We start from the raw sequence: 27,315 nt of genomic DNA, 5'->3' as shown, positions 1-27,315 counted from the left end.
CCACGGGCATGAAACTCTTCCACTCAGCTGTTGCTGAGAGTGCGATCTGTCCCGGGTTTCTCTTTTCACACTGTGGCCTTCAGGAACTGAGATTATTGAACCAGGCAGGAAGGGTATTTGATCTGCCTCGAATCTTCTCTCAAAAGAATGTTGGTGAAATCCTCACGAACAGCGAGAATCAGCCTTTATCACAGTTTTGTTCCTGGATGTATTCATGGGAAAGGCTGTGTTCTGAACTCATCTGTCCCCTCCTTTATAAGAACATTTAGTAGGAGATTGATGAATGGATGAGAGCACAGCACACAGGCCTGATTACTTTAATGCTTTAGAATAGTTCTTAGATATGTTAAATAAATTGAAATTAGATCTCTTGTGATAGAGTAATTTTCTTCCTTTTGATTATTCATTTTTCTGTTATTTTTAGAATGAATGAGCAACGCTCTTAACTGCATCTTAGTTATATTGTCAAGTGAGGAGCGTTGTCTAGGTATGTTGAACACATATAAATGGGAGACCTACCGTGACCACTGGGTAGTGTGAGGGGTTTAGGTGCTACCTCAGTCCCCAATACCATGTTTTGATTTAATTTGGTATGGTTCCTTTAAATTTTCCTTAGTTACAACGGCACTTAGTGGCTATTGATTGGTTCAATTGTTTTTTGAAATTAGTTACTTTGTGAATTAGATAAATCAGTACAAATAGGGGACTGCTGGGACACTGGGGTGACAGGAGAGCTATGAGACTGTACAAAGAACAATAAACACTCTTCATTTTTTAAAAAAAAGCACTCTGTCCTGGTTGTTAATTCACCAACTGTCTTGGATTCCATTAACAAATGTACGCAAAACGAATTTCCATAAAATGAAATTGAATTGAGTTGTAAAGTATTATTAATAAAGCAATGAAAGCAGATAACAAATACAGATCGATGCCGTTTGATAGTTGGATTAGAGTCATCAGGACATAGAGGTTTACTTGTGGAAACAGGCCCTTTGGCCCAACTTGTCCAAGCTGCCCAGTTTTTAACCACTAAGCAAATCCCAATTGCCCGCATTTGGTCCATATCCCTCTATACCCATCTTACCCACGTAACAGCCTAAATGCTTTTTAAAAGACAAAATTGTACCTGCTGCTACTACTACCTCTAACAGCTCATTCCAGACACTCACCACCCTCTGTGTGAAAAAAATCACCCCTCCGGACACTTTTGTATCTCTCCCCTCTCACCTTAAACCTGTGCCTCTAGTTTTAGACTCGCCCACCTTTGGGAAAAGATGTTGACTATCTAGTTAATCTATGCCCCAATTCAATATTGTTTTGTCTTGTTGAAATAGCTTTGTATTCTACCTATTGCCAAGCTGTATTATGTTTCTGCCCATGTGTACATACACGCACACATATTTTCGCAAAGGCCACTGAATTGTGACCAGGAGCTGGAATATTGTGCTGTCTGATTTTCTTGTGTTTTCCGCCGAAGATTGAAATTATTCCTCCAGTTCGCCAGAGTCAAAGGACTGCACTTCAGAGCTGGTTTGTGTGGTTCAATATTCCATTGAAAGAAGGGACACGCAGCCACCTAAACATTCTGCAGCAGAGACAGGCTAATGTGGCCAATAACATTCTGAGTCAGAGGTAACAGCACTCCCACTAAGCCAGAGCAAACACCTTCAAAGATCATTGGGGATTCATTCACCGTTTTTGGACTTCAGGGTTTTTAACTTAATTTTAGGTATCGCGTACTCCATGAAAGGTTCAAAATGTGATGGTCATTTGAAAATAAAACTCATTTCTAAGGCATAGACGTAGCCCGTTCAAACACGACAAAAACTGCATTTAATAACAACTTGAAGGCTGAGTTTTTAAGTCAAATGTTTGTGCAACTCTGTGATAATAAATTTGGCGAAAGTAGTCTCGCAACACCAGGTTCAAATCCAACAGGTTTATTTGGTAGCACAAGTGCACTCACCTGAAGAAGGAGCGAGACTCTGAAAACCTGTTGGGCTTTAATCTGGTGTTTGTGAGACTACTTACTGTAGCCAACCCCAGTCCAACGCCACAGCATCATAAATTTGAGCTTTAGTTCTTGGCTTTGCTACAACTGTCAGAGTGGACAGACATTTAATTAAAGTTTACTGTGAAAATCTCTGAGTCGCCACACTCCAGCACCTGTCCGGATACACTGAGGGAGAACTTAGCACGGCCAATCCACCTTGGATGGAGTTTTCACCTAAAGAAGGTGAAAACTCCACACAGGTAGAGTAGGGCCAGTGTACCATGAGCGGCACGGTGGCTAGCACTGTTACAGCGTCAGAGACCTGGGTTATATTCCTAGCTTGGGTCACTGTCTGTGTGGAGTTTGTACATTCTCCCCATGTTTGCGTGGGTTTTCTCTAGGTTCTCCGGTTTCCCCCCACAGTCTGAAAGACGTGCTGGTTAGGTACATTGGCTGTGCTAAATTCTCCCTCAGTGTACCCGAACTGGCACCGGAATGTGGCAACTTGGGGATTTTCACCGTAACTTCATTGCAGTGTTAATGTAAGTCTACTTATTACACTAATAAATAACTTAAACTAACCAGCATGACTTTCGGACTGTGGGAGGAAACCAGAGTATCTGGATGAAATCCACGCAGATACGGGGGGAACGTGCAGACTCCACACAGACAGTGACCCAGGCGGGGAATCGAACCTGGGTAATTCCTGTCCTTGCAGCTGATGGTGTCACAGGGTCACTAGACTTGACAAATAATTGCACAATTCCCAGCCGTGTTGGGTGAAATGAATTCTACAATTGGGAAACTTTTTCTATAATGGAAAGTTTCAAAAAGTCGGAAAGCAACTTCTTGGTTAAGAGTTGCTCCAGATTTGGTATAGTTCCTGATGCAATTAAACTGGAGGTGTTTGAGTTATTGTGTCGCAGACATATACTGACATGTTAATTGGGACAAAAAGAATGACTAATGAGAAGTCATTGAACCAGCGCAAGAATAGAGTCAAATCGTGGGCTGATGATGTTGCAGAGTTTACACTGTGGGCACGATGCTGCTCGGAGAGTTGTAACTTCAGGGGGAGTTTGCACAATTCATCTGTGTGAAGACTGGAGTGTATGAAGTGTGTCTGTCATCAGCCCTCGAGTGAAGATGATAGAATGAGCCAGCAATGCAGGAATTCTCTGCTCTTTAGATTGGTGACAAATGAAATGAATACATTAGAGATATTGGACCCTTCAGTCACACCTTTCCATAATATCAGTCATCTAGCTTAAAATCGAAGAAAATAGAATGGAAACTACATGGGGCACAGTTGCATCAAACAAGGTGCCTGTGTACAAGGGTTTCTGGCTCAAAGAATCTTTGATATACTCAGCATTGAATCAGGCTGTCACACCCCTTAACAAAGCTCTTGAGGTTGTCACAAATTGGAAGATTAACCTTTCATCCATAAACTCGGGCGCAATATTCCAACATTACCTTTACAATTGTTACATTTTGATAAAGCAAACAAATGCAGCAGGTAAGCTACTTTCTTAAAGTCACACAGATAATTATTTTGTCTTGAAAGTTACTTGTTATCTTGAGAGTAAACCACCTTGATTTGATACTTTATTGAGAAAGATACAGAAAGAAGCGAAGCACTGGGACAAGAGATGGTCAGATCTCAAACAATGATGAGACAGAGTACAGGAATGAGGTAGAGAATCTGGTGAACTGGTGCGGCAACAATAATCACTCCTTCAAAGTTAACAAAATGAAGGAGCTGGTCATCGACTTCAGGAAGCGTGAAGAAGAACATGCCCCCGTCTACATCAACAGGGATAAAGTAGAAAAGGTCAAGAGCAAAGGTCAAAGTAGAAAGGTGTCCAGGTCACCAACGACCTGTCCTGGTCCCCCCATGTCTCGTACTCGTTAGAGTTTAGAAGAATGAGGGGAGATCTCATTGAGATGTATAAGATGATGAATGGGATGGATAGGATAGAGGTGGAGAGACTCTTCCTGCTCAAAAAAGACAGTAGGACTAGGGGGCACAGCCTCAAGATAAAGGGGAGGCGGTTTAGAACGGAGTTGAGGAGGAACTTCTTCACTCAAAGGGTGGTGAATCTCTGGAATTCTCTGCCCGTTGAAGTGGTGGAGGCTGCCTCGCTAAATATTTTTAAGAAGCGGGTTGATGGGTTCTTGATAAGAGAGGGGATTAAGGGTTATGGGGAGAGGGCGGGAAAGTGGAACTGAGCTACCACAGATCAGCCATGATCTTATTGAATGGCGGGGCAGGCTCGAAGGGCTAGATGGCCTACTCCTGCTCCTATTTCTTATGTTCTTATTTCTTATGTCGACACTATAGTTAAGAAAGCCCCACCAACGCCTCTACTTTCTCAGAAGATTAAGGAAATTTGGCATGTCAGCTATAACTCTCACCAGCTTTTAAAGATGCTCCACAGAAAGCACTCTTTCTGATTGTATCACAGCTTGGTATGGGCTCCTGCTCTGCCCAAGACCGCAAGAAACTACAAAAGGGTCGTGAATGTAGCCCAATCCATCACGCAAACCAGCCTCCCCTCAATTGACTCTGTCCACAATTCCCGCTGTCTCGACAAAGCAGCCAGAATAATTAAGGACCCCTCTCTTCCACCTGGACATTCTCTCTTCCACCTTGTTCCATCAGGAAAAAGATACAAAAGTCTGAGGTCACATACTAATCGACTCAAGAACAGCTTCTTCCCTGCTGCTGTCAGAATTTTGAATGAACTTACTTTGCATTAAGTTGATCTTTCTGTAACCCTAGCTATGACTGTAACACCACATTCTGCACTCTTGTTTCCTTCTCTATGAACGGTATGCTTTGTCTGTATAGCGCACAAGAAACAATGCTTTTCACTGTATGTTGATACATGTGACAATAATAAATCAAATCAAGACTGACATTCACCTGGTTTATTTTATTCCCTGTTAGTTTTGTAAGAAATGGCATGAAGCAGTTAAATCATTTACCTTTATCTGGTTTGGATCAGTTCCATTTTCCAGGGTCATTGTTTTCGCAGCCTCAATGCAAATGGGTTTCCTGTCCTCACATTACTTTCAAATGAGAGATACAAAATGCACCAGCACAAGTTGGTGGCAATGATTGGGACATTTTGCTTTAGTTTTACCCTGGGTGTTGGATAAGCCAACATTTGTTGCCCTTCCCACATTGCCCTTGAGAAAGTGGGCATGAGCCACCGCCTGGCACCACTGCAGTCCATTTTGTGTACGTACACCCAGAGTGCTGTTAGGAAGGGATGTCCTGGATTTTGATCAGGACAAAATAAATACTCCTTTCAACAAGCCCTTTTCAGCTTTAGGTCCAAGCGAAGGTTTTCCAAACCCAAACTTACTTCTATTTTAAGGAGAAATGATGTTTCACCTTGTACATGTCAGTACAGAATTGCAAGAATACCAAATCTCAAGGGGAATAACGATGAGAAGAGGGTGATGATCAGTTAGAATTATAATATCCCTACAGTGCAGAAAAAGGCCATTTGGCCCATCGAGCCCGTATCAACAACAATCCCACCCAGGCCTCTCCTTGTAACTCCACATATTTACCCAGCTAGTCCTCCTGACACTAAGGGTGAATTTAGCATGGCCAATGCAGCTAACATGCACATCTTTGGACTCTGGGAGGAAACCGGAGCACCTGGAGGAAACCCATGCAGACATGGGGAGAATGTGCAAACTCTACACAGACAGTGACCCAAGGCCTGAATTGAAGCCATGTCCCTGGCAATTGGAGGCAGCAGTGCTAACCACCGTGCTGCCCACGTTGGCAATGGACTCTTTATTTTTTAGCAATACTCACGTTCTGTACCACCAAGGGACAATCTGACAGGGTTTTCTTCTCTTGTGTTTTTCAGAGTGAGACTGACTCATGATCAACTTTGAAAGATCCTGCTGCAATGAGATGCTACTGGAAACGATCACTGACTACAGTTGGTTCCATCCTGCTTTTTTGTCTTTTAATGTACCTCTGTATGAAGGATGAAGAAGAGAATGTGTTGGTGAGTGTTCTCAGTGGCAGGATGTTCGTGGAGCCCACTCTACACCAGTTTTTCCTTGGACAATCTTGATGGTTGTATGCTGTGAAATTTGCAGGGAGTGCTGTTGCCACGCATCTGCTACACTTGTCGTGGGTTTGGAAGGTGTTGTTGAAGGAGTCTTGCTGAGTTGTTGCAGTGTCTTGTAGATGGTACACACTGCTGCTACTGTGTGTTGGTGATAGAGAGGGTGAATCTTAAGGTGGTGGATGGGGTGTTAATCAAGCGGATTGTTTTGTCCTGGATGGTACTGAGCTTCTTGTGTTTTTGGAACTGCACAAGTGTCGAAATCTCAATTTCCGAGTTTGACTTTAACACAAACACACAACTTACTTAACCGAACAGATTGTATTTATTTTCTTGCTAGCAAGGGGAGGTTCTTGACACAATGGGTCAGAGGCCACCGGACAAAGAAAATCTTCCTGGTTTATACAGATCTGAAGCTCATAGTCAGTTGGACATGATCCAATCAGAAGTGTTACAAATAACATACTTTATGTATTGATCCAATCGAATGAAAATACTGAACCACTCTGACCAATGAGATCACGATACCTCCTGGGATACCCCAACGTCTCATCCCTAAGCCTGTCCTCTAATCTCTTAGTCAGACATCATGTCTCTATTTTGATAGCAGCCTCACAAAGCATTTTCACTAAAACAGTCTCACACGGGCATCCTTTAATTGATAAAGGGGGCTTACAAAAGCCATTAGTATTTCCTGGTCTTGTCAGTGAAGTTACCTGAATTCTTAGGGATGTGATCACCTCACCTTGCCTTCAGGATATTCCCCGGTTGTAGCCCTGATAAGTTTGTTTATTGCCAACATAATAAACACGTGGATATATATATATATTGTTTATCAGTCCAATGACTGAGCTTTTTATCACTATCTACAGTTGTGAGTGATGTCATCATGTTGCCATTAATCCTTGTCAGTTCCTGCTAACTCCCCAACCGTAACTCTTTCATTAGCTGTGACTTTAATATCTTTATGACTCTTTTTTGATGAGAAGCTGTGAAGGCAGCTTCATTAAAACTCATTCTTGTATCAGTTGTTTCTGATAATTGTTTCTTATTGAATGACGGGGCAGGCTCGAAGGGCTAGATGGCCTACTCCTGCTCCTATTTCTTATGTTCTTATGTTCTTATGATAAGGTGTCTGTGAGGCGATTAAATCCCCTTTTGTGGCCTTGTGATTCCAACAGTTGGGTGTTTTTAAAGGAATGTATCTAACATGTTTGGTATCAAAGGGACACTCTATAGCTGCATCAAAATTCCTTTGTTTAACTTCTAAAAATTTATGGAAGATATATTTATATGTATGGACTAATTAAAGGTATTATACATACCTTTAAAACGACAAAATATTTAAAATACCTAATTACAATTACTAACAAACTTGTTCCCTATTAATAAAGTGAATTCTGCATCTAAGTTGACTAAAGAAAAGCCCTAGCAGTGTCTGCCAATCTTATAGTAGCCCTTTTCTTTTCTATCTTTCTACACAAGTGGCAAGTATTCCATCACACTCGTGACTTTTGCCTTGTCGATAGTGGACAGACTTTGGGGAGTCAGGAGGTGAGTTACTCACTGCAGAATTTCTAGCCCCTGATGTGCTCTTGGAGTCACCATGCTAATACTGGTTTCTGGTCAATGGTAAAATCCAGGATGTTGACCGTGAAGGATTCAGTTGTGGCGATGCCATTGAATGTCAAAGGAAGATGGTTAGATTCTCTCTGATTAGAAATGGTCATTGCCTGGCACTTGCCTGGCACAAATGTTACTTGCCACTTATCAGCCCAAGCCTGAATGTTGAACAGGTCTTACTGCATTTGGACATAAACTGCTTCAGTATCTGCTGAGTTGAAAATGTTCTGAACATTGTACAATCGTCAAAAACCATTCCCACTTCTGACCTTATGTTGGAAGGAAGGTCATTGACGAAGCAGGTGAAGGTGGTTGGGTCTCGAACACGACCCTGAGGAACTCCTGCCGTGATGTCCTGAGACTGAGGGGAATGATCTCCAAAACCCACAGCCATCTTCTTCCTTTAGAGGTATGAATTTAACCAATGGCGAGATTTCCCCCTGATTTTTATGGACTCAGTTTTGCTCGGGCTCCTTGATGCCAGACTCAAAATGCTGCCTCGATGTCTAGGGCAGTCACTCTCACCTCACCCTACCTCCACGTTTTTAACCCAAGGCTGTATTGAGGTCAGGAGCTGAGTGGTTCTGCTGGAACCCAAGCTAAGCATCAGTGAGCAGGATATAGCTCAGTGAGTGCCACCTTATATCACTGTCAGTGATGCATTCCATTGGAAGGAGATTGGTTGGGTTGGCTTTCTCCTGCATTTCGTGGACAGACCTGTGTGGGCAATTTTCCACATTGCTGGGTAGATGCCAGTGTTCTAATTACCATGGAGCAGCTTGGCTAGGGATGCAGCAAGCTCTGGGGCAAATGTCTTCACTTTGATGCAAGATACCCAACATCTGCTTATAGGGTGAACCTGAACCACTGAGAATGTCAACGGCAGGCTCAATATTTGAAAGCAGCCCCTATTATACCCTAAAATGCATTATTTTGAAGGGTAACGTAGGCAAACATAGCAGCCAATGTCCCACAATCAGTGGGGACAACAATGACCAAATGATGGTTTCCTTACCAGCATGGATTGTATAGAAACATAGAAGAAATAGGAGCAGGAGAAGGCCATTCGGCCCTTCGAGTCCGCTCTGCCATTCATCGCGATATTGGCTGATTGTTCAACTCAATAGCCTAATCCTGCTTTTTCCCCATAACCTTCGATCTTATTCACCCCAAGTGCTATATCCAACCACCTCTTGAACACATTCAATGTTTTGGCATCAACTGCTTCCTGTGGTAATGAATTCCACAGGCTCGCCACTCTTTGGGTGAAGGAATGTCTCCTCATCCCCATCCATTTAAGATGGAAATGAGCAAACATGAAAAACATCATACAATGCAGAAGGAGGCCATTTGGCCCATTGAGCCTGTACTGACAACAGTCCCACCCAGGCTCTAACCCCGTAACCCCACATATTTACCCTGCTCATCTCCCCGACACTTAGGGGCAATTTAGCACGGTCAGTCAACCTAACCCGCACATCTTTGGACTGTGGGAGGAAACCGGAGCACCCACACAGAAACTGGGCAAACATGAAAACTCATCTAAGGCCACAATTGAACCCAGGTCCCTGGGGCTGTGAGGCAGCAGTGCTAAACACAGTGCTGCCCACCATTATTAGGGATACTTTGCATCCTCCTGAATAAGGAGATATGATTTTAGTTTAGCGTCACATCTGAAAGGCACCTCTGACAACACAGCCCAAATATACCAAATATATCTCACAAATATACAGAGCTATCAGTATTAACCATGATCAGATCCAGCAGTCACGTCTGAACCCACGAGCAGCAGTGCACCGGTCTGCTTCATCACAAATGATTCATGTTGAGACTGTACAGGAAGATGTGGTCACGTACTATATAAAGAAATGGTGTACAACTGTCCTTCTATTCGGGGCAGGATTAAGTACTTGAAGGACTGCAGCAAGGCTTAAGGTGAACAACTCCTGCATCTTGGGAGTCACCTTTGATCAGAAACGTAACCAGGTCAACCAGATAAATACAAGAACAGGCCAAAGGCTGAGAATTCTGCAGTGAGTAACTCATCTCCTGACTCCCCAAAGCCTCGCCATCGTCTGCAAGTCAGGAGTGTGATGGAATACTCCCCACGAGGGTCCAACAACACTCAGGAAGCTTAACTTATCCAGCACAAATCAGCCTGCTTGATTGGTACCCAATCCATCACCTTAAACATTCGCTTCCTCCACCCCAGCACACATTGGTAGCAGTGTGCACCATCGTCAAGCATCTTTCAGATTTATGGACTTGTACCACCTAGAAGGATATGGGTGTGTAGCAGATGCATGGGAACAGCACAATTTCCACTCCAAGCCACACACCATCCTGACTTGCAATTAGACTGTCATTTCTTCACTATTGCTGGGTCAAGTTCTTGGAACCCCTTCCTAAGCGCACTGTGGGTGTACCTGTACCGATAGGGACTTCAGTGGTTCAAGAAAGTGACTCTCCACCACCTTCTCCAGGGCAACGATATGGCCTTCCCAGCCATGCTCACATCTCGTGAAAGAATAATTTTAAATAAAGGTTATTTGGTGATCTTGGTAAAAGAGTCTCTCAGAGCCTTGCCCTGTCATTCTGTTTGATTTCAGTGTTATACCATCAGAGGGGGAGAAGCCCCATCAGGGAGAGCAGGTACAGTAGGTACTGAACAATACCTGAAGTTTTCTCGTGCCTCAGCCTTGGACAGTAGGATCTGGGATAAGTTTCTGAACCATCCTGTGGGTTTGATTTTGGCCCAGCCACCCAATTTTCAATAGTGACAACTCTTCCAAAGTATTTTATTGAATGTAAAGTGCTTTAAGATCTCTCTAAGGTTGCAAAAGCTACTATTTTAAATGGAAATCAGTTGAGGGGGACTGGGCTTGAAATCCAGGCAAACTCGGAGACAACTCTGCCAACATTGCCCTTGTTTCTTCACTAACTATTGTCTGGGGACCACAGCATGCTGTTAGGCAGCAGCTTAACTTGGGTCTACTCATTCTACAGCAAATTCTATACATACTTGGATGGTACACAAGGCATCATGAAACCAATGTATTAGAGCAAGAAATGCTCATAATAAAACACAAGGTTAGTCTCAGGGCAATCACAGACCAGCTATAAGTGTGGCTACAGCAACTGTACTTCAGTCACGAGCAGCAGTTTTAATGCAAGTTGCCTCATCGACCTCCCCACAGGAATATTTCACAAGTATATATTAACCAACGTATTCGAGCATTCAGCAACCAAGGACAATGACAATGGGAAAAGATTTGCAAACGCTGCGATTCCTCCTGTTTATTTTTAATCAACAATTGCACTAAAAGGTGTCGGCACACCTACAAACTCAATGTATCTCTGAGTGTTGAGATCATGGGGGTGATTCTCCCATCCTGCAGCACTAATGTATTAGCACTGAATCTCGGCCTTTCGGCTAAGATCAAGTGTAGTATCGACATGCTGCACTTGGTTGAAGTCATTAGGTTACATTTCAGCTTCATTTGAAGCAACTTCTTAAAGCTGCATCTCGGCCTTTTGGTTAAGATGCAAATTAGATCCAGCCCTGGAGGAGGAGCTACACCTGCTCCAATCAGCTTGGATTATGCAGATCAGGCCCAGGACAGGAGGTGAGAGCCCTGTCCTGTCAGCTCGGATCGGGAATGTCCCAACTTGTTGGAACTCTAAATTGACTTTAATTTGACTTGATTGGATTGGAATAAAGTAAACAAAAAAAAATTAGCACTGATAAATCAGTGCAGTGAGCTGGGAGATCTCAGCCGGGTGGGATTAGTGAGATCCGCGCTGGGGGTCCAGCCCTGAACGCCTCTCCCAGCGCCAGGTCTCTCACTGCCAGCTCCGCGTGGGAATAGGCACGGAGCCACATTAGATATGCAGGGGGATATTAACGTAATTAAAGTATCATTAACGGGCCTGGGATTGGAATCTATGTGTCTGCTAGTGTCCCCCCCACCCCCACCAGAGTGGTTCATGCCAGCGGGGATTACAGTAGCTCCCCTCTTTTGGGGAACCAAGTGGCCCGACCCCACTAGAGTGGAGGGTGGACAACTGGGGCCTTCCAGAGGGTCAGTCAGCGGGGGAGATGGCGGGGTTTGTGCCTCCTAAGCATTGGCACCTTGGTAATGGCAGCCTGTGCCTCATGGCACTGCTCAAAGGGCACCTTTGCACAGCCCATCAGGAATGGGGCAGGGACACCGGAGTGGGGCTGATGGGGGTGGGGCCCGATGGGGCAATTAGTGGGGGGGTGGGAGGGGTCCCGCTACCCCTCTGCACTTGGGATTGGCGAGTGAAGGAGAGAGAGCAGTGATTGGGTGGAATGGAGCAGGGTTGGGGGTAGCTAGGAGAGGCTGCTGGGGTGGGGGGAGGTGGAGGGAGGCAGACATAGTCCAGGTGGGGCTGGAGATCGCAGTGGGCCAAGAGGGGATCGTAGCTGGCCCAGGAATTATCAGGGCGGGGGTCTGGGGTGGGGGGCCGGAGCTGGTCAGCAATCGATCTGGCCAGTAATTAGGAGGTTGGCAGTGCGGATCTACTGCATGTGTGCCATTCTCAGTACTGACAGATCAGGTGTATACGCAGTGACCTGGTCAGTGCACTGGTTTCACCCTCTTCCATGGAGATAGGCCCCACTGCCTGAAATTTAACAATGTTTACACTGGTGGCCTCTGCAGTGCACAGAATGTGGGAGATTCTTCTCTGAACTCCCACTGACAAAAGGTGTGAATTTCTTCGGTTTCCACACAAATTCGACACTTAGAATTGTTTTGGGAGAATCCCAGTCCAGGTTTCCAACAGCTATCTGTAACACATTTTTATTTACTGCAAAGCGCAAAACACCACATGACAACAAACAGTCCAAACCTCCCCAGTCTATCTTCATAACTGAAGTGGCAGTTCAGGAACACAGCTCACCGCCACCTTCTTGAGAGCAATTGGGGATAGGTGATAAATGCTGGCCTGGTCAGTGACACCCTCTTCCCAGGAATGGTTAAATAAAAAATAACTCACGCTACCCACATCAACCTAGAAGGTAATGTAGCCCAGGTTCCCTTCCGCATTTCTCCAGTCTTTTGATGGGCAGAACTGATGAACATTTTGCTACAACAAATTTGAGGACAAATCAGGAGGATATGTTTTGCAGCATAGGCATGGCTGAACCAAAGTAACAATTCCATCTTTCCTTCAAACTCCCCCTTCACCTGACTGCACTCAACGCCAAGACTATCCAGATTCATTTTGCACATTATTGCCTCTACTTTCTCAGAAGACTAAGGAAATTTGGCATGTCAGCTATGACGCTCACCAACTTTTACAGATGCACCATAGAAAGCATTCTTTCTGGTTGTATCACAGCTTGGTCTGGGCTCCTGCTCTGCCCAAGACCACAAGAAACTACAAAGGGTCATGAATGTAGCCCAATCCATCACGCAAACCAGCCTCCCATCCATTGACTCTGTCTACACTTCCCACTGCCTCGGCAAAGCAGCCAGCACAATCAAGGACCCCTCCATGCACCTCTCTTCCACCTTCTTCCATCGGGAAAAAGGTACAAAAGTCTGAGGTCACGTACCAACCGACTCAAGAACAGCTTCTTCCCTTCTGCTGTCAGACTTTTGAATGGACTTATCTTGCATTAAGTTGATCTTTCTCTACACCCTAACTATGACTGTAACACTACATTCTGCACTCTCTCCTTTCCTTCTCTATGACCGATATGCTTTGTCTGTATAGCACATGAGAATACTCCTCACTGTATTCTAAAACATCTGACAATAAATCAAATAAAATACTGTGTTTTAGAATCCCTACAGTACTGAAGGAGGCCATTCAGCCCATCGTGTTCATACAGGTTCTCTGAAAGAGCACGTTCCCCAGGACCACCCCACCACCCTATCCCCACACATTCACTATGACTAATCTCAGTAACCTACACAGCTTTGGACACTACGGGGCAATTTAGCATGGCCAATCTACCTAACCTGCACATCTTTGCACTGTGGGAGGAAACTAGAGCATCCACAGGAAACCCACACAAACAATGAGGAGAGCGTGCAAACTCCCCACAGACAGTTAGCCGAAGCCGGAATTGAACCAGGGCCCTGGCGCTGTGAGGCAGCAGTGCTAAGCACTGTGCCACCCTTTAATACCCAGCTCAGCAACCTGACCCTACATCCCACAGCCTTTAATAAACCAGGCTGAAACCGGACATTGGTCCCTCCCTTCTTTGACTGATGATTATAACCACAGGAAGGGGAATCTTACCAGATTTCCATGGCAACTGCCCCGGTGAGTATCATCAGTTGAGCGAACACAGCCAGAATTGTTGTGAATGTTAATTGAAATGCCCCCAATCAGTTTTCACCATCTGAATATTGCGGTATCATTCTCAGCCAGGACATCCTGTACATTTAACCCACTGAGTTGGATTTAACTCAACAATTGCTTTTTAATATATATTACACTTTTTCCATAGACCCCTATTTTGGTGGCATAATTGAAAATTTCACAATGTGGTACTTTAAAAGTGCATGTTGTTTGTTTTATGTGGGTGGATTGGAAAGCATTGGGGAGGTTGGTGTGATGAGAGGAGTTGGGAGGGGGTGGTGCTAGCCGTATTAATTTATATTAAAACATGACTGAAATATGTTCGCCGAAGAGAATCCTTGCAGCAAGCATGCCAAAAGTTTACCAACTGTTCCTGCTGGCGGGATCATCCAGTCACTAGCAGTGGCCGGGGTCCGGGTTCCCCACAGCGGAGAGCAAGAGCAACAAGGAAATCCATTGAGAGTGGTGTAGCAGCATCATGACTCCAGTCGAGCCATTGAGGTTGGCCTATTGGAATATGAGCTCCCTGCTTAAGGAGTCAATTGATGAGCCAATCAGAGGGTTCTTTTCCTTGTATTTAACCAGGAATGTCAGTTCCTCTGGCACTCCCGAAGGTTTGGTTTGATTTATTATTATCACGCGTATTAACATACAGTGAAAAGTATTGTTTCTTGTGCACTTTACAGACAAAGCATACCGTTCATAGAGAAGGAAACAAGAGAGTGCAGAATGTAGACTGATAGTTCCTCTGTACATTACTGCTGGAATTGTAAATAAAGGGATTCTGGTGATGGGACTTCTGCCTGTGAAGACTTATTACAGGCTGGAAGACCTCAACTCCAGCCAAAGGCAGGCCACCACTTTACTGAAGAAATGTAGAAATAGGTGCTTTGTAAAAGATCTCACCTGCAAAATCACTCAAAGACCATAGGCGGGATTTTCTGCCCTCTTTTTCCTCCTCTCTTTGCCCCTCCCCGGGGGGGACTCTTTTAGTGATTTTGCAGGTGACATGTCTTCCAAAGTAACTATTTTGACGTTTCTTCAGTAAAGAAATAGGAGGTGTAAACCAGGCAGTGTTCTGCACTCACTGCCTCATCACCTCCTGATGTTTTGGCTGTGTGAAAATGTCCAGATTGCTGCTGGGTTTATAAAGCAGACTTACTGAAACACCGCCTTTGATAATTGTCCAATTTCTTGCTCGGGGCACAATTTATGATTGCTCGCACTCTCTCTTTCAGGATCAAGAAGCGAGGAGATTGGCCAAAGAAATAGCTGTACAACAGTTGTATTCAGAGAGGAATGGGCAGAACTTCAGAGAGTTGATCAACTTTTCTGCACCCATTAACGTCACCTATCAATACCTAGCAGGCTATCCTTTGCTGAAAAAGAGTAAGAGAAAGTTTTCATCGTGGAATTGTTCATATGTTGATTATAAAATGAATGGATTTAAATTAACTGATTGTGAGAGTCTCTCGGCCTAACATTTCCTGAAACAGAAACTGTTGTCTAACACAGAGTTTCATATTCACTGAAATCACCGGGCGTTTGTCCTGCGTTTATGTTGTTTTGTGGTGAAAGATTTCACTCTTACTCAAAAGAGAAATTCCAGCTTTTCCACCAATCTCTTAAGGTAGCTTAAGGGACAGCACGGTGGTTAGCATTGCTGCCTCAAAGTGCAAGGGAGCCCGGTTCGATTCCTGGCTTGGGTGTCCAGAGTCTGCACGTTCTCCCAGTGTCTGTGTGGGTTTCCTCCGGGTGCTCCTGTTTTCTCTGAAAGATGTGCTGGTTCGGGGTGCATTGGCCATGCTAAGTTCTCCCTCAGTGTAACCCAAACAGATGCCAGAGTGTGGGGTCTAGGGGATTTTCACAGTAACTTCACTGCAGTGTCAACATAAGCCTACTCGTGACACTAAAATAAATAAAAAGCTTCTGCTTTCATCGTGGAACACTATTGCTACTCCCCTTCAAAATGTACCTGAAATCAAAACTTGGTAAAGCACCCTGTATTAGATTGCATTCACACACAAATGGTAAAGGTGAGTGCAAACCTCCAAATCTGCTGCTTACTCCCTCTCCTGGTTCCATTCAACATCACACAGCATTCAGTTGTCAATGGATATTATATTTTGTGGAGTATTATGACGTCCCCAGGTTCTGTTCAAATTGACTAAATTGCCATCAATCCCTTCACACTTTCACAATAAAATTATCTCCAAACTCCTTCAGTCACCTGTGCATTTGTTGAGTTCACTGTTCAGGTGTCAGTTGCCCTTTGACTGATAAACCTTCTTCAGCCAGACAGACAGAATTCCTTTCCTAAAGGACATTAGTGAACCAGATGGGTTTCTCTGACAATCAGCAATGATTTCACGGTGATCAGTAAATTATTAATCCCAGATATTTTTTATTGAATTCAAGTTCCGCCATCTGGCGTAGCGGGATTCGAACCCGGTTCCCAGAACGTTAGCAGAATCTCTTTCCATGTGTTACGTTTAACCCAGAGCTAAAGCACTGATTTTGCCCACACAGAGGAACTGTAATCACTTACACGTTCCTTGTTCAATTTTTTTTGTGGTTGAATTTTACAATTGTCGAAACGAAGGAATTCTGCTCAGCGCAAGTAGAAGCGTTTTGACTTATCGTTGCTGACACCAGTCATCATCAGAACTGAGTAACAGGGGAGGGAAAAATATTCAAGCAATATGAATTAATAATTAATTTTCAATTAAATCAATAATCAGTTTCTTAACATTTTATAAGGCCGTTATGCAGCTGCTTCTCATCAACCAGTCTCATTTCAGCTATTGCAGAAACGTGAGTGCCGAGTGAAGCCTCCTCTTTCCCCCATGCTGGGGAGGCAATGGCCTCGTGGATTATCGCTAGACTATTAATCCAGAAACTCAGCTAATATTCTGGGGCCCGGGTTCGAATCCTGCCACAGCGCATGGTGGAATTTGAATTTGATAAAAATTACCTGGAATTAAAAACATATTGATGACCATGAAACCATTATCAGTTATTGTAAAAAACCCATCTGGTTCATTAATGTCCTTTCGGGAAGGAAATCTGCCCTCCTTATCTGGTCTGGCCTACATGTGACTCCAGAGCCATAGAAATGTGGTTGACTCTTAGCTGCCCTCAGAAATGGCCTCAATTCAAGGGCAGTTAGGGATAGGCAATAACTGCTGGCCAGCCAGCCAGCGATGTCCATGCCCCATGAATGAGTAAAAATGTGGGATGGAATTCTCCGACCAATTATGCCCTGTCACTATGACCAGCAAGGATGGAGAATTTGGTGCTCAGCCAAATTTCCATTCACTACAGCGGGACTGGAGAATCCCAGTTGTGGGCAAGGTTGGAGAATCTGTCTTATTTTGCTACACAGACCAGTAAGCCAGCAGCTTATATGGAAAACTATAGTCTGTGTTCCTCTTGCTGTCACAAACTCGGATAAGAATGTCTAAACTAGTTTTATTTTGGATCCTTGTGGGTGGGACCAGGGCTCAAATTTCCACCAAGTTAGGTTAGTTTTGAACCAATTCAGGAAGGGGCGACAGTTTACTAAAGCTTCCATCCTCACTGCGCAAAATATAATATTGTAAACATCTCATTTAGATTATAAGCCTGGAATAAATCGTGAGGATTCAGATGACTTTATCAAGATTTCTTAGTGTTAATATTCTCACAGAGTTGTAAAGACACACAGGAGGCCACTTGAATCATTGTGTCAGCACCAACTAAAACCAAAAGCTGCTGTTGGAGTATCATTATACTGCTGGTGGAAACTGTTATACAGCTTTAATTTAAACATCTTCCAGTATTCCAGTTTAATGAGACAAACAAGGACAATAATTCAATGATTTATTTATTTAACACTCCTAGTAGCTGCTCAAACAGTTGCAACTCATCAACTTTACCTGAACTTTAACTCTTAGCTACACATTAACTTTAACTGAACATCAATTTTAACCATTTAACTGAAAATAGATACCACCGAGTTTAGGAAAACCTTAACTAAGGAATATCCTTCATGTAGAATCTATCTTATTCTTGTCTGAAGCAGCCTACAGGGTACACATCTTCCTGCAATGGCTGGTCTCTTTGAGTTATCGCCGACAAATAAAGGCTCACGTGTCTCTTTATCCACAATTCTCAACTCACTTCTGGAAGATTCTCTGTCATCCAACCAACTGTGTAACCAGAAACTGATCACATGGCTCGAACATCCAGTGAAATTATTTTGAATGGTGCCATTACCCTTAGCTCATTTTGACATGTACCGTACATTGCAGCCATTTAATTCAGAGATGCACCATCACAGTTAATGTGAACAACTTCCTTTATTTGGCCAACACAGGAAGCTTCAGATCTCAACTCCCAGCCCAGAGCCACATTACCACCTGCATCTGATTTTAATCTATGTTTAAATTGACCAGAAGTCCCAGCATGCATCACTCTTATCCAGAATGGCCATTTCAGAGCTACTGTTGCCATTATTGATGTTAAATCGTTGTTGCGGCCATTCTTCCTCCATCCACAAAACCAATCATTGTCCAAGTTGTGGGGGAAAATCATAGAACCAAGGGGGACACAGTTTCAAATTGTGATTCCCTATCTGATACCCAGAGATCAGCCGATATCCAGGGTGAACCTGTTCCTGAACCTATTAAACGCAGCCAGAATGCTTTGCATCGCAATGATGGCCTTGTCTATGGTGCTGCAGAATATAAATCTGCCTTGTGCTCCTACGGCAATCACACACACACTGTCTACCAGCAGCCTAAGGTTACCAAGAAAAGGGCACCAGAAATGCTAAAGCCAACTCCAAATTGAGTGGCTTCCAATTCCCTCCCACATGACCCTGCTTGTCATTCACCACAATGCCATCATACTCCCTTAGTGAAGACTTTGGAAAAACCCTAACAGGAAAACGCTTAAAACCCCGTCGACCATTCTGAAAAGCAGCAGCTAACGTTCCTGCAGCCAGTGTTATTATCAACTCACTATCTGCATAGATGAGACATGTGGATAAAAAAATCCACACCTCGTCACTGATCCAACGCAGGAGAACCTGACTGGGGTGGCACAGTGGTTAGCCCTGCTGCCTCACAGTGCCAGGGACCTGATTCGATTCCTGGATTGGGTCACTGTGTGGAGTCTGTACATTCTCCCTCAGTCTGTGTGGGTTTCCTCTGGGTGCTCTGTTTGCCCCTCTCAGACTGGTTAGGTGCATTGGCCGTGCTAAATTCTCCCATACAGTACCCAAACAGGAGTGTCGTCAGCAGGGGATTTTCACAGTAGCTTCATTGCAGTGTTAATGTAAGCCTACTTGTGACACTAATAAATAAATTTTTTTTAAAAGCTGTCTTGAAGATAGAGTGTGATGATCTATCTGGTCCACACAGGCCATGGATGATATGGCCACCTGCTCTGGAAGTGGAAGCTGAGGGTTGACCTGCAATGTAATCCTGGCTGTGAGCCCCTAACCATGGACAATGTCACATCAGCCAGCCCACTAAGGTGGTTGTTGGAGGTATACTCTTTCTCCCCATGTCATCTTAAGACTTCGTTGAATGGATAGTTAAACTATCTCGTTCTAAGCTTTTATATCGTAAATATCTAAACTGAACCGTGTACACGGAACCTGTTACATTGATTGCACCATCTTACCTTGTCACATGGAATAGAAGTAATTTGAAGTGATTTTGCTTTGAAATCTTTTAGAGAGTGTCCTTAGATTTTTAGTAGTTGTATAATGTTGTTTTTCTGATAGGTTGGATAGAATAGGCTGAGTGAATGGGCGAGGACCTGGCAGACGGAGTATAACATTAGCAAATGTGAGGTTATCCACTTTGGAAGAAATAATAGTAGGATGGAATATTATTTAAATGGTGAAAAGCTGCAGCATGCTAAGGTGCAGAGGGACCTGGGGGTCCTTGTGCACGAATCGCAAAAACCCAGTCTGCAGGTGCAGCAGGTGATCAAGAAGGCGAATGGGATGTTGGCCTTTATAGCGAGGGGGATAGAATATAAAAGCAGGGAGGTCTTGCTGCAACAGTACAGGGCACTGGTGAGGCTGCAGCTGGAGTACTGTTTGCAGTTTTGGTCGCCGCACTTGCGCAAGGATATATTGGCCTTGGAGGGAGCACAGAGAAGGTTCACCAGGCTGATACCGGAAATGAGGGGGTAGCTTATGAGGAGAGATTGAGTAGATTGGGCCTGTACTCGTTAGAGTTTAGAAGGCTGAGGAGGGATCATATAGAGACTTACAAAATAATGAAGGGGCTAGATAGGGTAGAGGTAGAGAGATTCTTTCCACTTAGAAAAGAAACCAGAACTAGAAGGCACAGCCTCAAAATAAGAGAGGGGCAGTTTTGAACAGAGCTGAGGAGCAACTTCTTCTCTCAGAGGGTGGTGAATCTCTGGAATTCTCTGCCCATTGAAGTGGTGGAGGCTATCTTGTTGAATATGTTTAAGTCATGGGTAGATAGATTTCTGATAGACAAGGGAATTAAGGGTTATGGGGAGAAAGTGGGAAAGTGGAACTGATCCACTTCAGATCAGCCATGATCTTATTGAATGGTGGGGCAGGCTCGAAGGGCTAGATGGCCTACTCCTGCTCCTGTTTCTCATGTTCTTATGTTCTCTCTCTTTTTCCACAATTTACAGAATACCTTACAGTCGGGCTGTCATCCGTGAGACGGAAGCGAGGGAATTACCTGCTCGAGACGCTGAAATCCATATTTGAACAATCCACCAATGAAGAGTTGACGGAGATGGTGGTGGTGGTACACCTGGCAGACTTTGACATGGTATGGAATGCACAGGTGGTTCAGGATATTTCCAGAAGGTTTGCTCACCATATCATCTCCGGCCACTTGGTCATTATTCATGCTCCCCAGTTGTATTATCCGCCTCTAAAAGGCCTGAAACGAAATTATAACGACCCAGCTGATCGCGTGACTTTCAGGTCAAAGCAGAATGTTGACTACGCTTTCCTGCTCAACTTCTGTGCAAACTTATCAGATTATTACCTAATGCTGGAAGATGATGTTCAATGTGCGCGTTCTTTCTTAACCGCAATTAAAAAGGTCCTTGCTTCCAAAGAGGGCTCTTACTGGGTGACGTTGGAGTTTTCCAAGTTGGGTTACATTGGCAAACTTTACCATTCAACCGACCTTCCGAGGTTGGCCCACTTTCTGCTGATGTTTTATCAAGAGATGCCGTGTGACTGGTTGCTAACCCATTTCCGAGGCCTTCTCACCCAGAAAGATGTCATCCGCTTTCGGCCTTCCCTGTTTCAACACATTGGATATTATTCCTCTTTCAGAGGAACGGAGAACAGATTGAAGGATGATGACTTTGAAGAGGATTTCTTTGATATTCCTGACAACCCGCCTGCCACCATTTACACCAGTCTCAAAGTATTTGAGAATTATGACCCCAGCAAAGCTTACAGTAATGGCGATGAGTACTTCTGGGGAAAATCACCCACCACTGGAGACTACTTCACTATTATATTCATAAAGCCAATGAACGTCACCAGAGTCCATGTAGTCACTGGCTCAGAGGATCGGAATAATGATATTCTTCACTCTGGGGTCCTCGAAGTTGGAAAACATCCAAAAATGACCCAGAAGGGTAAAGATTGCTCGGACTATGTTAAGATAAATGAGTTCCAAAAGGGACTGTGTGACAAAAAAGATATCAATTCCATTATTGATTTCAGTGTAGACTGTGTGCGAATATATATAACAAACAGTCAAAAAGATTGGCTAATCATTAGAAGCATCAGTATTTGGGCAAAGCAGAGCAATGTACTATGACAAAATACATCCTCTATCATTTTCTTCCTCTCTTCCGTGATGTTTAATGGAATGTAGGGCGGAATTTTATGATCCCTCACGCTGGTGGGATTTTCCAGTCCTGCCGAAGTCCGATGGACGTTTGAATGGCTCGCCACATTTTCCGTCCCCACCGCACCAGGGCCATAGAATTCCGCCCATGGTTTCATGACTGTATCTTACCAAAGTGGTTGTTTGTTGTGAGTGAAGCTAAGCAGTAAATGTTGTCAGCCTATTCAACTCCACAGAGCCAAACTCATCCATCCCCTTACGCACGTCCGATTTTTCGGAGTGCTTGGTCACCGGTGATTTAAGAGCAAACCCTGGTTTATTTGGAACTCCTGCCATTCTCCCAATCCATCCAGGAATATTGAAACACTTGCTTTACAAGCAACAGTAGGTGTCAGTTTTGGGATATTAATTAGAGCTGAATTCTTACGAATTGACTATTTTTTTTCTGATGTAGAAGAACTTTTAATAAGATGAAAATAGCGACAGAGGACCACGCAAGAAGGGTTTTTGAAACCAGGTTAGCTACAGCCAACCAGCATTTCATATCAAATGATTAATTCCAAATGCATTCCACGGCACAGCCGGTGGTTATTTGGGGAAAAAGAAGTATTTTGTGCACCTCTTAATTGCCTTTTCTTTTGAATTTGTAAGCCACCACTACAGTATGACCCTCTGCTCTGAAATTAAGTGGTCAAACCACGGCGCCTAACACATACCTCCATCTCTGATCACTGGTTGACTTGGTAATCTGATTGAGAATGGAAAAGAGGGGGCAGGACAGGTTGATAATCACAGTGAGAAGTCTGACAACACCAGGTTAAAGTCCAACCGATTTATTTGATCGTAAACTCACTAGCTTTCGAGGTTCCCCTCTCCATCAGGTGAACCCCGAAAGCTTATGAGTTTACTATCAAATAAGCCTGTTGGACTTAAACCTGGTGTTGTCAGACTTTTTACTGTATTTACCCCAGTCCAACGCCAGCATCTCCACAGGTTGATAATGGCAGGGGCCAACGTACAATTGAACGTAAGGGAATTATTTGAAACTCTTTACAGAAGCCCCCTCAAAATATTGTCTATATCTAACGACCTGCTTCCTCTGCCACCGTAAGCACAATGAGGATGCGGCATTTAAATGGAACTATTGTAAAATCAAAAGCCTAGATTGTCGAACACCAGTGTCTTGTGTGCTTAGAGCAAAGAAGCACATGACAGCTGGGACTTGCATCCACCCCATCCCCCACCTCCCAAAACTAACCCCCCCTGCACCCCACCAAACCAAACTCCCCCCACGACCAACTAGAAGTAAAATCTCTAGTCATTCAGACTCTGAATTCCAACAGGTGAAGGTTTGGATTCTCTGGTGCAGATACAATCCCTCTGGCAGCTTGAGTCTCTCGCCGCTGAGGTGCACTTGCGTTATCTAAACGGAAACATCTGGGCCACAGGAAACGTCCCCATCGCTTGTGGGCTGAATTTTCTCTCGGGAGGCAGGAAACAGGAGATGGGGCTGCTCCTGAGCCTGCCCCCAGCAGAAACAGTCGATGACCCTTAATTAGCACAGAGACAGGTTCCCTGCCCAATTCTGGACACCCGATTATGGGTGGCACAGTGGTTCGCACTGCTGCCTTACAGTGCCAGAGATTCAGGTTCAGTTCCAGCCTCGGGTCACTTTCTCTCCCGTATTTGCGTGGGTTTCTTCCGGTTTCCCCTCTCAGTCCAAAGATGTGCAGGTTAATTGGATTGGCAATGATAAATAGCCCCTGAGTGTCCTAGGATGTGTAGTGTTGGATGGATTGGCCATGGGAAAAGGGTCAGAGGGTGTCCCTGGATTGGATGCTCTTTCAGAGAGTCGATGCAGACTCGATGGGCTGAAAGGCCTCTTTCTGCACCGTAGGGATTCTATGATTTAAGCGGCATTGGGCTTCTTTGTTGCACCTCTCCAGGGCGTCTGGCTTGAGAGGTGTGGCAGGCTGCAGTAGAGGGTAAGAAGAACATAAGAAATAGGAGCAGAAGTAGGCCATCTAGCCCCTGGAGCCTGCCCCGCCATTCGATAATGCATTCTGAATCCGACCCCTTTTAAATGGGCAGCAGCGGAAATGGGGTCAGGCAGTTGGCATTGGTATCTTTCGGGCTCTCTCTCTGCCCCTGCCCTGACCTTGAGTCCTGACAATTCTGCTCTCAAGCTGCCAGGATAAGAGAATGGAGCTCACCAAGAGGGAAATCAGGAATCTTTGTACTTTATGAATAATTCTACAAATCATCATGGAATGGTTCTGGCTGAGCTATCTGGAAGACGAGTTTCTTCTCACTAGAAGTTTGAGGAATGCATATATTGAGAAAGCAAGTGGAACAGATAGAATAACAAACCATTCACCATGTCAAGGTCTTTTCTGCAGTGTTGATATTGGTGAGAATTATGTACATTTGTACAAGCCTTTTTATGACGATTCAAAGAATGCCTTTATCTTGATGTATAAATCGATGAAGAATGTGATTATTACTGTTTTCAAAGAAACTTTGTAAAATAAGAACTTTGTTCATGAATTCCTATAAACACTGAAATGTTTACTCTTGTGTTTTTTTTATTACGGTGAAGACAATATTTGAGAATTAATTGCAGCCACGATCATTAGGCATGTTTACTAGCAGCAAGGATGTCCCACTGTTGGGCAGCGGCAGAACCTTCTGGAACCACTGGTACCTACGGGGTTTTGTGTGTTCCCGCGCTCCCTGCTGCAAGGGAACATTCCACATGGTGGATTGCCATCAGCGGCACAGGAAGATCCCACCAGCAGGAAGGATCGGAAAAATTTCAGCCACTCATTGCCACAGATTGTTTTGCAAAGTGTGCCTGTCTTGTCTCACTTTCTCCTGATCACTGGCATAGTGGTTAACTCGCTGCCTCACAACACCAGAGACCCTGTTCAATTCCGGCCTCGGGTCTGTGTGGAGTTTGCACTTTCTCCCTGTATCTGGGTGGGTTTTCTCCGGGTGCTCCAGTTTCCTCCCGCAGTCCAAAGATCGCGGATTAGATTGGTTGGCCGTGGTAAATTGTCCCTTAGTGTAAAGGGGATTAACAGGGTAAATATATGGGGTTGTGGGAATAGGACCTGGATGTGATTGTGGTCGGTGCAGACTCAATGGGCCGAATGGTTTCCTTCTGCACTGAAGAGATTCTATGATTCTAAAGGGTATAATTTGTGATTGTAAACAGATAATACATAACTAATATAGCCCATTCCCCTTGAGCATACAAGAGATTTTTTGTAATTTTTGTAGATAATCGGAATATAGAGTGTGATGCAATGTACATAAGGAGTCCTATAACCAAACAGAATTATACTTCGGAAGTGTTATACCCTATCGATAGTATACAGGAAGCTGCCAAGATTAGCTTCATTTGCATGTTAGTCAAAATAAAAAGTATGTTATCCAATAGAAAGTTGATTAAATTCACCCACAATAACATCATCAAGGAGACTGTTAAATATTCTGGACTGAATAATCCCGCATCAGGTCACAATGTAGGATTTCCAATGCACTGATCTTTTGACAGTGCCGAGGTGATGCAGGTTATTTTGAATCCATGGTTCACAAAGCTGTCCCACCACTGGCTTTTCTTCATGCTGTGATTGGGTCTGTTGTAGACTATTTGATAGTGACAACTGACTATGATTAGTCAGCAACCCTATTATTATTGTGTATCGTGACTACCGGGATGGTAGATGGCCATTGAGATGGGCTGCCTTTGTTTTTTATCCTAGTTAAGATTGCAAAGTTTTTTTTTTAAAGGCTGTCTCTACATTACTTCATATCCATGCCAGTGCCTCCTGCTCTTTGAACCTAAGTCTTATACAATTGGTGCCAATCTCAAAGTGAACTTGCTGAACTCCTCAGCTCTCCGCTGGTGAGAATCGCACCCTGGCATTTTCTTTTGCACTAAGTCCCATAAGACTCAAAGTTGCCAAAAAAAACAGACCTGAAACTCTCCCATCATTTTTTCCACTCATTTGGCATTTAGAATTTTTATCCTAAGATCACACCCTTTGAATTTTTTGGGGAGAATTGTGTCCTATCAATAATCTGTTATTGAAATAAACTAATTTGTTTAATTCTGTATTTGTGTTCCTTCTAACAGATAAGACAGTGAGGAAATTAAAATTAATGTAACTTGAATAATTTTCTCCCATTCCAATTCAAGATTTGACCCTCTTCCATCCTCCTTTCATCACCAAAACTGATATGACTTTACTCTGGACAGCAGGAAGGGCTGAGAGGCAGATGTCAACATCAGTGTCTTTCCGTAGTTGTCCAGTGGAAAGGTACTTTGAAGGTGGTGGAATTACTCTGCAGGTCTTGTTTGCTCCTGGCTCTGAAGAATAAAGAGCAATGCAGGAACAGAAAATGCTGCAAAATCTCAGCAGGTCTGACAGCATCTGTGGAGAGAGAATAGAGCCAACGTTTTGAGTCTGAATGATCCTTCAGACCTGCTGAAATTTTCCAGCATTTTCTGTTTTTGTTTCAGATTCCAGCATTTGCAATATTTTGCTTTTAAAGAACAAAACAGCACAGGAACAGAACCCTTCAGCCCACCAAACCTGCTCTGATGCGCATTTTCTATCCCTCTGTTCACCTCCCATTCATTTGTCCATCAAGATACACCTCGAAGGTTGTTAATGTGCCTGTTTCCACCACTTCCACTGGCAGTGCATTCCAGGCATCCACCGTCCTCTGTGTGAAAAACTTTCCCCACGCACCTCCCTTGAACTTACCCCTCTCACCTTAAACCTGTGCCCTAATGTAGTCAACCCTTCCACCCTGGGAAAAAGCCTCTGACTATCCATATCTTGCTCTGGATCTGGTCAAAGGAGTGTGTGCCTTTGTTCCTTTGTCCTGTTTTTTTTTAAAATACTGCTCACCCACATTATTCTAATACAGTAGATCTGCTTCCTGAATTTGCATATCCTCCTTATGCAGGAACCATACTAATCTCTGTATCGTTCCAATTTTAGTACATACACCGAAGCCAGAATTTTCTGTTTTTCTTTCCGATTTCCTCCAGCATTTTCATTTGATTTATTATTGTCACGTGTATTTGTATACAGTGGAAAGAATTGTTTCTTGTGCGCTGTACAGACAAAGCATAGCGTTCGTAGAGAAGGAAAGGAGAGAGTGCAGAACGTGGTGTTAAAATCATAGCTCAGGTGTAGAGAAAGATCACCTTAGTGCGAGGTAAGTCCATTCAAAAGTCTGATGACAACAGGGAACAAACTGTTTTTGAGTCGGTTGGTACGGGACCTCAGACTTTTTCCAATGGAAGAGAGAATGCCCGGGGTGTGTGGGGGTCCTTAATTAAGCTGGCTGCTTTTCCGAGGCAGTGGGAAGTGTAAACAGAGTCGAT

At 44.0% G+C, this 27,315-nt stretch overlaps 1 protein-coding gene and 1 pseudogene across 5 annotated transcripts in view; one reads left to right on the top strand and one right to left on the bottom strand.

Annotated features, from left to right (window-relative positions):
• Positions 1–22,764, top strand: part of LOC145357124 (alpha-1,3-mannosyl-glycoprotein 4-beta-N-acetylglucosaminyltransferase C-like) — a 169,657-nt gene extending 146,893 nt beyond the window's left edge. For all 5 annotated transcript variants that reach the window (XM_080210279.1, XM_080210274.1, XM_080210277.1 and 2 more), the window contains exons 2-4: positions 5,887–6,030; positions 15,294–15,444; positions 20,725–22,764. In XM_080210279.1, coding sequence (XP_080066405.1) covers positions 5,929–6,030; positions 15,294–15,444; positions 20,725–21,881 — 1,410 coding nt within the window. In that variant the 5' untranslated portion in view covers positions 5,887–5,928 and the 3' untranslated portion in view covers positions 21,882–22,764. The remainder of the gene's footprint in view (positions 1–5,886; positions 6,031–15,293; positions 15,445–20,724) is intronic.
• Positions 22,765–26,846: 4,082 nt separating this feature from the next.
• On the bottom strand, positions 26,847–26,947 carry LOC145357191 (U6 spliceosomal RNA; annotated as a pseudogene).
• Positions 26,948–27,315: the final 368 nt, after the last annotated feature.

Source organism: Carcharhinus amblyrhynchos, chromosome 22, assembly GCF_965287045.1.
Source record: "Carcharhinus amblyrhynchos chromosome 22, sCarAmb.v2.hapA, whole genome shotgun sequence".
NCBI lineage: Eukaryota > Metazoa > Chordata > Chondrichthyes > Carcharhiniformes > Carcharhinidae > Carcharhinus > Carcharhinus amblyrhynchos.
Note: the sequence above shows the minus strand (reverse complement) of the source record. Positions and strands in the feature narration are given on the sequence as shown.